The 13,905-nt window shown below is 44.1% G+C and overlaps 1 protein-coding gene across 1 annotated transcript in view; it reads left to right on the top strand.

Annotated features, from left to right (window-relative positions):
* The window catches only part of TMC6 (transmembrane channel like 6), a 30,440-nt gene that overhangs the window by 7,087 nt on the left and 9,448 nt on the right, over nucleotides 1–13,905 (top strand). Inside the window, exons 5-14 of the mRNA XM_015824163.2 lie at nucleotides 398–503; nucleotides 659–752; nucleotides 2,078–2,332; nucleotides 3,108–3,292; nucleotides 5,024–5,168; nucleotides 6,624–6,776; nucleotides 8,552–8,724; nucleotides 9,238–9,319; nucleotides 10,831–10,928; nucleotides 13,628–13,723. Coding sequence (XP_015679649.2) covers nucleotides 398–503; nucleotides 659–752; nucleotides 2,078–2,332; nucleotides 3,108–3,292; nucleotides 5,024–5,168; nucleotides 6,624–6,776; nucleotides 8,552–8,724; nucleotides 9,238–9,319; nucleotides 10,831–10,928; nucleotides 13,628–13,723 — 1,387 coding nt within the window. The remainder of the gene's footprint in view (nucleotides 1–397; nucleotides 504–658; nucleotides 753–2,077; nucleotides 2,333–3,107; nucleotides 3,293–5,023; nucleotides 5,169–6,623; nucleotides 6,777–8,551; nucleotides 8,725–9,237; nucleotides 9,320–10,830; nucleotides 10,929–13,627; nucleotides 13,724–13,905) is intronic.

Below are 13,905 nucleotides of genomic sequence, written 5' to 3'. Positions count from 1 at the left end.
CGCGCCGTCGCCCAATCCTAGGCCTTCAGCCGGGTTTTATAAAACCTTTTCGCTTTAGGCCTCGGCCGCTGTGTACAAAAAAAAAAAGGTTCAATCAATCAGTCAATTTCAACTTCTCGCGGGAAAAAAAAAGATCTTGCAAAGTTGGAATTGATTGATTGAACTTTTTAGTCCCACCCAGTCTGCTGTTACCACTGCAGCCACGCCCACCCAATGGGCCACGCCCACCCAATGGGCCACACCCACCCGGCACCCGATGATGCATAAGTGGGTTTTGAATGGCAGTTTGGGCACTCGATCTCTAAAAGGTTCACCGTCACTGCTATAATCAAAATGTCTGCACTGGAGATGCCGTTGGGCTGCCTGACCTCTGATCACCTCTGCCCTTCCTCTGTAGCCAAGTATAGTTTGCTGGTCAAAGAACTTCAGAACCTGCCGGTACATCAACGGAATCACATGCTGCAGATGATGCCTCTAAGCTTGGCTGAGAAGCGCAGACTCAGGTTAGTGCCTTTAAGCCTGGTTAGTGTACTGGTCATAAGATGCTTTTGGAGGAGAGAATCTACCTCACTGCTCTTTCTCCCCAAAACAACTTTTGCTATGTTTTAAGTTCACTTCTCTCTCCCCCCCCCTCTCTCCCTCCCCGCCTCTCTTACAGGCAGAATTCAAGTGGGCATTCAGGCACCTTGAGGAAACTGAAGCCAACGGGTCGCTTGTCTTACTGCAGCTGGATTAAATACCACATCCTAATAGTAAGCCCTGTACCCCACTTGAACTTTTGTTGTGGCAGGTGAGAAACAAGCAGACTCAGAGGACTTCCTGTGTCTTTCTCACACTGCTATGAGAAAGGAAGCTTTCACTGGAGCCTTTCTGTGAAATTTGTGACTATTTAAAGAGTTGGGAAAAGTACTCTGGAAGGTCTTTTTGTCAATTCCTGATATACTTATCAAGAAGGAATCAGCAATTTTTAGGAGGATCTTTTTAGGGTACTGCACTGAATAGGAAGCAGGGGGTTTGCTGTTTGCCAAATTCTGGCGAACAGGATGGGGAAAGTGGCTTTTGGTTCAAACAGGCCCAGCAAAACAGGCTAGAACTTTTGGGAAAATAGGAAAGAGGGCTGCTGTGCTTCTCTTGCCAAGGAACAGAACTTTCCAAGCAAATAGAAATAATTCCTACTCGGAGGCACGGGATGTTTCTTCGCTCCAAGTGGAAGCTGCAAATCTTTCTCTTCAGCAACAATTTTTTATAGCACAAGAGGGAGACGAGAAAGAAGTATGGCATTCCCTTTGACATGAGTTCAACCATCTGAGTTCCTGGAAGACTTCTCTTTCCATATATTTTCATGTTTTTGCTAATAGTGTTCTGGGCTTGAAAAGAGAGCCAGTTACCACAAATTTCTATTGTGCTAAATGTTGTTTCAAACGTTTAATTTTTTGCAATACTCCTTCAAGTAGGTAATTGCAATCCCTATTTCTTTTATGACACAATAAGACTGAGAGAGTCTCATAACGCTGGGGTGACATGTTTAACATTTCTGACACACGTTGGACTATACCAGTGATGGCAAACCTTTTAGAGACCGAGTGCCCAAAAACTGGCCCCGCCCCTGTTCCATCCCCTGCCCCGCCCCCACCCCGCCTGCCCGCAGGGCCACTCATCGCCTCCAAGGCCTGCCACAGATCACCCAGCAGCGCCATGGCAGCCACGCCCTCTGCCCGCGCCCTGCAGCATCAACTGTGCGTGATGGGGCATGAGGGCAGAGTCTTGTCTACGCTGCCTGGCTGCCATGTCCTTGACTGCACTGTTCCGCGTGGGCCACGCTCAGGGGCGACCCTTCTCCAGGAGGGCTGCTGGTGAGGAGGGTGTCATGGGGGAAGGCAAGGCTGGGACAACGGCACGTGTGCCCACAGAGAGGACTCCGAGTGCCGCCTTTGGCACCCGTGCCATAGGTTCGCCACCACTGGACTATACTGTTATTTTGTGGCAAATAAACGGGATTGGGTGATTACTCCAAAATCGTCATCCTGGCCATGTTTTCATCTGAAGTTGACCCTACTGTATCCTATTTTTCTTGCAGGGCTTCCGGAATTTTTGGTACAATCTGCTGTCCCTCATTCCTGTTCTCCAGCCCTGGCATTATTCCCTCAAGGAGATCGGTGGCCGCTTTGGCTCTAGTATCCTCTCCTATTTCCAATTCCTTAGGACGTTGCTCTTCTTCAATCTCTTTATGTTCCTGATCCTGCTGGTCTTTGTAGTTGTTGTGCAGGCTGCTTTCCCTTCTGTCATACCTAACAGTGTGGCCTTCACAGGGTTTGATCTCTTGACTGGATCAGTGAGTATTCCTGAAATCCAATAGCTTTCCTTTACTAATAGAATGAATAGAGTGTATCGTCCAGCAGTTTTGAATACTTATAGGGACGTGTTTCTCTCTAATCCAGGGGTGTCAAACTGGATCCATGGGCTGGATGCGTCACACGCAGGCCACACCCACCCTGGCTCCACAAAGGCAAAAAATATTGCAATACGTCACAATACATCATGTGACGCGATCAAGTTTGACACCCGTGCTCTAATCTTTTCAGTTGCACAGCAGTGTTTGCTTAGCCTTTGAAAAGATGGTTTAAAAATCCAGACAAAGCCTGATTCCTGCACTATGAGACAGAATGGGAAAAATATAAGCTATTGGTGTCAGTCAATTTTGACTTTGACTTTCAGTCCATAATCTTTTACCAGAGTCAAACTTTTGCTTGCCAATCTAACAGATTAGATTATTGTCACAGTAAACTACACACCTATTGACGTTTAGTCTGTAGAAACATGTCTGGACAGTTGATAGATGCCCGTTCACTACCAGTGCTTCTACTTGTAGTCTATACTCTGGAAATGTGAACTTGTTCCAGAAATAAAAGAACAGTGTTTGGAATAGCCCAAGGAGTATAGGTTACTTCTGTGTGATGTTGTCATCTATGTAAGACCATTTCCATGAATAATCTGTGGCTGTGATTTTAATAAAGAGTGAAATATTTCAGTGTTGTTACAGCCAGGACCATCTTCTTCAGGAAAGGATAACCCTCCAAAGGATTGACAATAATTTCTTTTCTTCACAGGGCTACTTCAGTCACACACTAATGTATTACGGCTACTATAGTAATTTCACACTTAATGCCCCTGATGCTAATAACACCCATTACAGGCAACACATGCGTAGCCAGATGTCCTACAATATGCCTCTGGCCTACCTCTTTGTTACTGGAAGCGCCTTCTTTGGAACCTGCTTTCTCTTGATCTACAGGTAAGATGAGATGCCTCTCTCTCTTCCCTTTGCATAGGACAGAGTTTTTCAACCTTTTCACCCATTGTACCACTTTTAGGATATGGCACTATCCGAGTACCACCAGTCACCTAGCAAGGTGTCAAAAACTTGATGACCAAAAAAAAAAAGGGAAAAAACTGATAAAGTACAGGTAGTCCTCAACTTACAACAGTTCGCTTAGTGACTGTTCAGAGTTACAATGGCACTGAAAAAAGTGCCCCCCAAGCCACAGCTGAGCAAGACAGTGCCCGGCGGCGCTCTTCCTCCTGTCCGAGGTTTTCATTATTGTGAGCATTTCTGTTGAGGATTGGGTGCGGGGGGGGGTGTTTGGTTTTTATTCCCCCTGTCTGCTGGGTGGTTGCAGCAGGTTTGGGTCACTTCACATGACCCTGGGACGCTGTGACCGTCATAAATATGAATCAGTTGCCAAGCATCTGAATGTAAATCACAAGACCCTGGAGATGCTGCAACATTCCAGCTGATCGGCGCTTCTTCTGGGCTCAGCAGAAGCACCAGGATCAGTGCTGCTTTCCAAACTGATTGGTGCTTCTTCAGGGCTCAGCAGAAGCACCAGGATCAGTGCCGAGCTCCAGCTGGAGCCTGGTGCTGATCCTGGCGCTTCCACTGAGCCCTGACAGCCCCGAAGAAGCGCCGATCAGCTGGAAAGCAGCACTGATCCTGGCGCTTCCGCTGAGTCCTGACAACCCTGCAGCTCCAGCCATCTCGCTCAGGCTTGTGCGGTGCTGCCACCGGTTCAGCTCATTCCCCTCCCCCGCTACCACTTTTCTAGGATGGTCGCGTACCACCTGCCAGGTGCCAATGTACCACAGGTGGTACCCGTACCACTGGTTGAAAAGCCCTGGCTGTGGGTCTTACTGTGAAAAGCCCTGGCTGTGGGTCTTACTGTGTACTTGCATCTCTTTCAGATAGGATTTAAATAAACATTATTTTTATTATTAGCCCAAGTGGTTTCCTCCTACCTATCAATATTAATTTTTCTTGGTGGTTCTCAGCACCAGGGAGAGGAAGCTCTCCTGCTCACCCAGACTTTTGTATTTCAAGAATCCTGGCATTTGGACCAAGAGCAAAGGATCTTGGTAGGACATCTTGGAGGAATCAGACTGATATATTATAGAATTGCCACTAAGAAAACAAAAGAAATGGTTACTCAGAAATTAGCCTCACTGAGTTTGTGGGAGGTCTTATTTCTGCAGCATAGGATTATATTGCAACTCTTGTAGAATTTACACAAATTATTTGAACGTAAATACTGTAGATTGTTTCAAGACAATTTCAGACTTCTTAATACGATCATTTAAAACAGATTTAAATAATTAAATAACTTGACAGCCATCATTTTCAAAATACCATTTTTTTTCTGAGAAATGGTTTGATATCAAATACTCTTAACATTATTCCTGTTTTCCGGAATATACACCTATTCTATCTTTCCCAGTGCTCTTAGCAATCTTGCCTCAGGTATAACTTACTCAAATTTATAGTATTAAGCTTATCTACACTCTTACATAGGCATACCTACCTATTAAGTACAGTGAAATTTGCCTACAGCCCTGCCAGTCTTTCAACCAGATTGTTAATTCCATGCTGGCAGCTAACAAAGTGACCACAAAGCCTCTTCCTTGGAGAACAGTTTAAAACTGATGCTTCTCTAACTGGTACATACTTAATGGCTTTCCCCCCCCCTCACAGTATGTCTCACTCCTTTGGGGAAAGTTACCGTGTAGGCAGTGCATCAAGTAATCTGGCAGTCAAAGTCTTCTGTTCCTGGGATTACAAGATGATTCAGAAACGCTCAATCCAACTCCAGAGTGAGAACATTCGCACACATTTGAAGGTAAGTGCTGAATAGAGCTATGTAGTCTGTGAAAATGCAAAAACTACATTAACTGGGAAATAAAATCTCCAATGTTAGTGAAACAGAGAATAGAAATGAGAAGTCGCAGGTTTATTTGTGTGCGTTTGAAAGATATGCTGCAGCCTTTTAATGCTGAATACATCCAAATCTTCATTTTCACCAATCTTTCTGCAAGTAGGTTAGCCAGTCGCTGTCAATTCAGACTGCCATCTTGCCTGCTGCTACAGCCCTAGTGTGCAAAACAAAGAAGGAGGAGACTAATTCCCAACTTTCTATTATATCCTTCGGCTGAATGCTTACAATTTTTTAAATTATGTTCTAATTGAATGCTTGAGCTATTTTCTTCTTTCCCCTATGGCAGGGGTGTCAAACTGCCGGCCCACAGGCCAGACGCATCACGTGGAAACCATGCCCACCCCATTGCCGGCAATGACAAAACCGGCCCGGTACATTGCGCGACGTTACGTGACGTTGCGAGTTTGACATGCCTGCCCTATGGCTAACTACCTCAAACGTTCTAACAATAGTACTATCGCTTATGGTGCCTAAAATGTTTATTGCCCCTCATGACACAGGGCAATTTAGGGAACAAGAATTAAACCTACTGTCCTGAACCTATGACGTTTTCTGTCTCAACTGTAGTTCATACTACAGTAAGGACAAATTCTATCTGCGAGAAATAAATAGGCATAGTGCATTTTACAGGGGGACAAGAGAAAAACGCAGCAGCTTGTATTGTGCTTCTTTAATTCTGAAACTATAGACAGAGTGAGCAATTTTGCAGCTTTTGGTCTCTGCAAGCTGTCAAATCAGTCCTTTGACAGGGAATTATCTGTCCCTTCCTTGGCAGGTAGAGAGAGGGAGAAGGGGTGCAACTGCTAGTGATGTGTCACTGACTACACAGAGTAGATTTTACTCCATGGAAAGTTGATACCAGCAACAGCAATGACAAAAATTTCCCATCTTATCTGTTTAGCAACAGGAGAGAGGACATGGCCAGAATAGGAAACCTGGCTTATTCATACTCGATGGCAAAGTGTTCTCAGAGTTGTAGTACTGAGCATCTGGAGAGATGTAAATTGCATCCAAGATAAGACATTGTGTTCTCTGGAGGTTTCAATGTAATTCGCCTGAAACCTGTCTTTTCCTGTAATTGCCTATTTTTGTTTACCTCACATTCCCACTTAAAGCCTACTGTTCACTTTTGAAGCTCTAGTCTCTCTCCAGAGGTTTACTTTACGAAAAATCAGTGCTGACTTCTTTCTTTGAGAACGTACTTATGTGAAAGACATAACTGTATTGGTACACTTTCATTATTGAGTCACATGCTTAATTCCTTTTAATCATGAACTCAGCTCTCTCTCCCTCCCTCCCTCTCCTTCTTTCTCCCTCTCTGCGTATACATATCCTGTTTTTCCTCTCATTTTTTTTCAGGAGTGTCTGGCTGAGCAGAGGCTGGAATCCTGTTTAAGCTTTTCTAAGAAGCTACAGGAACTCGTAGTCTTGCTGGTGGCCTGGACTGTATCCCTGAGCACTGTTGCGGGCACTGCCATTGGTATCCACTACTTTTCTGAATATGTACACCAGGTATGTGAGCAATAGGGTCCCTATTCAGATACCTGCTCCTGCTTCCTGGGAGAGAATCGTGAGAATGAGGTCATTTTCTGAGCTCATACAATAAATCAAGGCTCAAGAGTGGCAGCCTTTGAGAAAGGGAAGTCAAAATAGGCAAGAGGATGGTTGTAGCACACAATGTACAAAGGGGCAAGACTTCAGTTGCATAGCTGCAACTGCTATCTTGCCTGTTTTTATCCTTCCTGGGGGATGCCACTGCGCAGGACATTTATACCAATAGCAGTAAGTCTTGGGATTCATGCATTTATATACTGCCATAGGCACCTAGCAGAAAATCTTGCTAAAACAAAACAAAACAAAACAAAACTGCAGGGACTTATTCCGGCAGTCTTTGAAAATAAAACACAATTAAACTGAAGAAAAAAGTAATAATAAAAAAGTTGATCTATTGTCAGAAAGCTCTTATTATTGGACAGATTAAAAATGTAATTTATACATCAGAGAAGAAAATAAATAGACGTAATAGAGCATAGGTTGTTACATAGAGTGATCTTTCCCAGCCTTGCATTCTCCAGGCACAGTGATGGCGAACCTTTTAGAGACCGAGTGCCCAAACTGCAACCCAAAACCCACTTATGTATCATCGGGTGCTGGGTGGGCGTGCCCATTGGGTGGGTGTGGCCAATTGGGTGGGCGTGGCCAATTGGGTGGGCATGATAACGGCAGACTGGGTGGGACTAAAAAGTTCAATCAATCAATCCCAACTTTGCGAGATCTTTTTTTTCCCACGAGAAGTTGAAATTGATTGATATATTAAACCTTTTTTTTTTGCACACGGCGGCGGAAGCCTAAAGCGAAAAGGTTTTATAAAACCCAGCTGAAGGCCTAAGACTGGGGCGATGGCGCACGTGCCCACAGAGAGGGCTGTGCATGCCACCTGTGGCACGCGTGCCATAGGTTCGCCACCACGGTCCAGGCATATTGTTTTATTGTTCCTATCACACTCAGCCAACATTTCACGCTTGACCGATGGGAGTTGTAAATATAGAGAACAAACACACTGTGTTATCAGTAATGATACATGACTTCTATAAAATAACCATTCATGTGAATAAAAAATAACTCTTATTTTCAGCAGAAACATAATTGGGGCCAAGAGCATTGAGCTACCATCAGCCATCTTAACTGCAGTGAAAAAAGCTCCTTTTCCAAGATGGCTGTTTCCAACAAGCAGTAATTCTTCAGTCATTGTGGGTAGTCATTCAGGGGTAGGCAACCTTGGCTCTTTTATGACTCGTAATTCTGGGAGTTGAAGTCCACAAGTCATAAAAGAGCCAAGGTTGCCTACCCCTGAACTAGGGTAACCGTATGTCAAATCTCTACTCAATCCTGGAGCTCATTGGGTGACATTGAGCCAACCACCTTAGCCTATCCCAATTTGCTTATAGTGTGGTTGTGAGAAAGCTAGTTTGGTCTAATGGTTAATGCACTGGGCTAGAAAGCAGGAGATTGTGAGTTCAAGTCCAACCTTAGCCATGAAAGCCAGCTGGGTGATCTTGGACCAATCACTCTGTCTCAGCCCAACTCACCTCATAGGGTTGTTGTTGTGGGGAAAATAGGAGGAAGAAGGTGTGTTGGATATGTTTGCTGCCTTGAGTTATTTGTAAAAATGATAAAGATGGGATACAGATAAAGAATAATGGCACCAGGGAAGACTCTTTCTATGCTGTCTCGATTTCCTAGTGAAAAAGTGGAATATAAATGCATGTGAATGATTTCCTCCCCAGGTTCTGCACGAGGAGCTTTTGAAAAACAGCCACGCTGGGAAAGAGTTGTTGCTCCTGGCCCTGCCTCTGGTGGTGTCTCTCATTAACTTGCTCATGCCATATTTTTACAATCTCCTGGCTGCGTGGGAGAAACAGGAATCGCCAGTGCTGGGGGTGTACGTTGCCATTAGCAGGTAATGCAAAATCTCACAGCTCAAATGCAGGGTGGACTGGGCTCAACTGCATCCCGTTGTTGCAATATTATTAGCCATGTATAAAAGGGACTTACAAACCATTTCACCAGCAGTGTTGCACAGGAAGAGTTCATCCCTCAGTGTCTTCCTTTTCCATTCCCCATAAAATAATTTGTGCAGTCCACAAGCATGTGATAGGACAAGAGAGGCAAACTGCTTGCAGAAGTGGGATAAATTAGGGTTTACATAATTTCTAATTTTATAATAAAAAGAGCCATTTGTATCTTTGTTGTTACTGTATAGCCAGAAAAGGGGGGCTTAATCTGCTTCCCTCTTTTTGTTCTGTCCACACTCTACCTCCTTGTGCAAATGCAGGGTAAAAGAGGCCTTCCTTGCTCCAGGTGTCAACTGGAGGGAGGCAAGAGAAGCAGGATGAGAGGATACCCGATGACGATTCCTGTGATCTGAAAGCAAACTTTTTCTTAGGCAATACTTTTATTTCTTTTCCTCCAGGAATTTAATTCTCAAGATGATCATCTTGGGCCTCCTGTCCTACCATTGGCTGAGTTGGAAAGTGACATCTTCAGAGATTCAGGTCAGTGTCGATCTGAAGTAACTAAGACTCTTCCTGGAACAGTTCCAAAATGGTTAGTGGCTCTGTCCCTCTAACATTAGGCCAACCAAGAATAAATGGCGTTAGGGGCTGTAGAACAAAAGAGCTTTTCTCTTTGTCAATCCAGTGTGGGCTATACCAGAATGACAACCCGTGACTACCAGTTATGAAGAGAGAAAGGGCCTTTAGAACATGAAGGGTTTCTGCAGTGAGTAGCTTTTCCCATTGAATAAGACTGGTCACCCAAACTAAGTGTGGCTTTTCTCATGAGGCATAGACTGTGGTGAGTGGGTTGAGGATATGAAATGGGCAGGCACACACACACACCCATGTGGGCAGAAGCAGACGTTTACTTTTTCTTTGTGGGCACCTTTTGTTAAAACTTGGCTAGGCTTATCTGGGAACTGAGAATACAATTTTCTGTGTTTCATTAGTGTTTGGTAATCAGGCTTCCCAAATTTGCCACGCAACTGGAAAGAGCAACAAAGGGACTTGGAGATTGCCAAATGCCCACCTTTGACACAGCCAGTTCTGTAGCATTATTAAACTAAGCTATGGTGCATTTTTATAGGGGGAAAAAGACTCCTGAGTTTTAGACTATAACCCAGACTTGCTAGTATAGTATTCCCAATGGAGCTCCTGCTTTTTCCCAGGCAAGATGTTTCTTCCCAGAGTTATAAAACTCTTTCTGCATGGCAGGGAGGGACTCTGCTCTGATAGGCTTGGTGAGTGCATGTTTCCAACAAGAGAGAAGCTGATGGGCAGAGAGATCTGGAAAGAGAGACAGGATTCTTGGTGCAGGAATAGATTCAGTATTGCATCATGGGGTTCAAATACATTTTACTAGGCTTGTGAATATTTGCATGCCAGGGAGAGATATCTGAGCACTCCTGTAGTATTGCAGCTAAGAGGCAGTTAAAGAGGCTGTAGTAATAAATACCTGAAGGTGCAGAGTTGCCACTGAGACTTCCCATATGGCTGCAGTATATTCCAAGTTACAGTACGTTTCCCTGTCTTTTCATTTGTATTAAAGGCTCCTCAGTCTCTTCCCTTTGAGTCAAAACTTCTGGCACAGGACTTTTTAATGTTCCCTTCTCTTATGATCTCAGCAGCTTGCTCCTAAATGCAGGCCAAGATGACAAAGACAAAGAGCATAAGGGGATCTCTTGTGATTCTCTCCTTTTTGTGGGAATCGAGAAACACCATTGCCCCTTCAAGCTTTGTTCTGTTCAAAAGGTGGTCTCTGCTCCAAAGAAGCTGTGAGTTTTATAGAATGACAGGACTCCAGCCTGAAGGACCAGAAGCGGAAAGAGATCCAATGCCTTAAGCATTGTTAGCTTCCTACAGGAGTAACTGTAGCATTACGTTTTTGTTAAGTTTGGTTTAGCCGGCTACTCGATGTCCGTTTGACTGCCGTAAAGATGACGGGGAAGGCTGAATGGAGAGGAGCTGCCTTGCTTGTTCTGATGCAGATGGGGCTTCTCTTTCCACAGTGCTGGGAAACCTTTGTGGGGCAAGAGCTCTACCGTTTGATGGTGATAGATTTGATTTTCATTCTCCTGGATGTCATCTTTGGAGAGCTGATATGGAGGTAATAATTGCAATGGAGATAATATGGAGGCAATCGGATGTTCTCCACCTGACTTCGTCAAGTGGTGGGGCGCATACTTAAGGTAGACAACATACTGTAAATCAGTGGTTCTCAACCTTTTTAATGCCAAGACCCCCAACTGGTCGTAAGTCAAGGACTAAACCGGTCGTAAGTCGAGGACTACCCAACCGGTCGTAAGTCGAGGACTTTCCCTGTCCGGGAGCGCCACGCATGCGTGGTTCTGCCCCCTGCGCTGGCCGAGGCGTAGCTAGCAAGCGACAGAGACAGAGCAGGCCAACCACCAGCTGGCCCAGCCCAAGGGAGGTAAGGCACCCGCCGGAAAAGGGGAAAAATGGCGGACAAAAAAAATGGCGGACAGCCTTGCTTGGCGACCCCCGTGAAATGGTCGATCGACCCCAAATGGGGTCGCGACCCATAGGTTGAGAATCGCTGCTGTAAATCTTAATACACGGGTAATCAAAAGAAATATGCAGCACAGGTAGTCTCAATTTACAGTCACTATTGAGCCAGAGTTTTGGTTGCTAAGCAAGACATTTGTGAAGTGAGTTGTGTGCCCCTTTTGCAACCTTTTTGTCACAGTTAGGTGAATCATGCTGTCGTTAAGCGAATCTGGCTTCCCCCTTAATTTTACTGATCAGAAGCCAGCTGGGAAGGTTGCAAATGGGGATCCCATGACCTCGGGATAGTTCAACTATCATACGGACGTGCCAGTTGTCAAGCAGGCAAATTCTGATCACGCGACTATGGGGATGCTCCAATGGTCGTCAGTGCGAAAACTGGTCATCAGCCACTTTTTTCAGTGCCATTGTAACTTCAAATGGTGACTAAACAAGTGATTGTAAGTCAAAGACTACCTGTACCGCTTTGTTTATGCATGTTTATGAACAAGATTAAGAATATAGATTACGTAGCTGTGAAAGAGCATAGGATGCTATCTTCGTGCATTAAAGAAAAACAGCGAGAGTTACCCTTCATTGCAATGGGAAGGAAATAGCAACAGCACTTAGACTTATATACCGCTTCACGGTGCTTTACCAGCCCTCTCTAACCAGTTTACAGAGTCAGCATATTGCCCCCAACAATCTGGGGCAATGGGAAGAAAAACTTGACCCAAATATTATACAGGTAGTCCTTGTTTGGTGACAATTAGGACCAGCAACTCGGTCATTAAGTAAAACAATGAAAAATCATGGGATAGTGCTTATAATTTTACTTCGACTTTCCTTTGCTTTACAGCATCAGAAGGATATGATCCCAACTGCCAGGTGAGACCAAATGGTAGGGAAGGTTTCCAGAATTTGAGTCGTGAGGAAGCCAGGTAAAAGGGCAAATCTTATAGCCTTTTTACTCCCTCCCTGCCCTTTAGAGTGCTCACCCAGGCATTGGGATAGTTAGCAAGAAGAGAATTGATGTTTTTATTTACATTCATTAGAGAGGAAGAAATTACAAGAGAGTAAATGGGCATGAAAGGAGGAAGATGTAACAAAAGGAATGCATTACTGGTAGTCTTTGCTTAGTGACTCTAATTGGGACTGGAATTTCCATCACCAAGCAATGAGGTCATTAAGTGAAATATCATGTGACCACACTGCTTAGTGACAGCAATTTTAGTAAGCTGGCTTGTGGTTCTTAAACAAGGATCTTGTGCTTCTGCCCTTCCATGCTTCCTCTGCTTCGGATCCCCCACTCCCCCATCTTTCCCATCTCTGCCCTATTGATCACACGACTGCAGAGGCACCGCAATAGCCATAATTCTGAAGATGAGGCATAAATATCATTTGTTCAGTGTTCTGATAACTTCAAACAATTGCTGAATGAATGGTGATTAAGGGAGGACTACTATAGTTGAAGTGCCAGCCATAAGCTGCAAAGGAGGCAAACAAAAATCTTTAGTGTGAAACTGATTAGATTCTGATTAATTTCAGGCAGCAACTGGAAGCTGATTAATTAAGGTCATGGAGCTGCCCTTGTTAACATTCCTTTAACACGGGTGTCAAACCCAATTGCATCGCGGGCCATATCGTGATGTATTAGGACTTATTTTGCCCTTGTGGGGCTGGGATGGGCGTGGCATGCGCGGGCCACATCCAGCCCGCAGGCCGTGTCTGACATGCCTGCCTTAGCAATTTCTAAGGAGGGTTGCACTGCCTATAAAAGCAGCTGTGGAAAAGAGACCTTGCTTAGGCAATCTCTGCTGTGTGAAGGGAAGGGGTAGAAAAAAAAAAAGGGTCAGGCACAGGATAATGCGTATTAGCTGATTGTAACCATGAACAGGTGACAGAGACTTGTAGCCAACATTGCAAAGTTACTTTTTCATCACCATGTATCCACAGACAGCTGCTAAACAAGGACTACCTGTCGTCCTAAATATAATTCTAATTATTTTAGGTACGTTGGATTTGTTTCAGAATAAGGTCCAATAGGATTATGTTGTTAATCCCTTATGATAATGCTACTCCGGGTATATACCAACATAAAAGGGTCAACTCCTAAAGTGGGAACTTTGGGGGGGGGTCTGAAAAATGTATCTTGTTATTTAGTAGACAAGTATTCCAGAAATGAAATAACTTGTTTGACACTTCGAATAAAAAATATATGGTGGCTTATATATTAATTATAGCAACACAAAAATCAGTTTTTTGAATTTTTAAGCTAGGCTTTTTCCCTATTCTTTACAGGATCATATTGGAGAAGAAGTTACAAAGTAAACAGAGGCCTGAATTTGACATTGCTAGAAATGTGCTAGATTTGATTTATGGACAAACCCTAACCTGGTGAGACTCTTTCTTTTCCTTCTATTGGTTGTTTCCTGCTTTATTCCTTATATATAAAAAAACCCAATTACAAACTTCAAAGTATGTTGATCTTTAGAACCCTTGTGCTAATGTTATTTAAAATAATTGTGCCCTCGCTTTGTCAAAGTTTTCAAAATACTTCCCAACACATTTATGTATTT

Source organism: Protobothrops mucrosquamatus, unplaced genomic scaffold (assembly GCF_001527695.2).
Source record: "Protobothrops mucrosquamatus isolate PMUCROS unplaced genomic scaffold, P.Mucros_1.0 scaffold2142, whole genome shotgun sequence".
NCBI classification, from domain to species: domain Eukaryota; kingdom Metazoa; phylum Chordata; class Lepidosauria; order Squamata; family Viperidae; genus Protobothrops; species Protobothrops mucrosquamatus.
The sequence above is the reverse complement of the archived record's forward strand: the minus strand, read 5'-3'. Positions and strand labels throughout refer to the sequence as shown.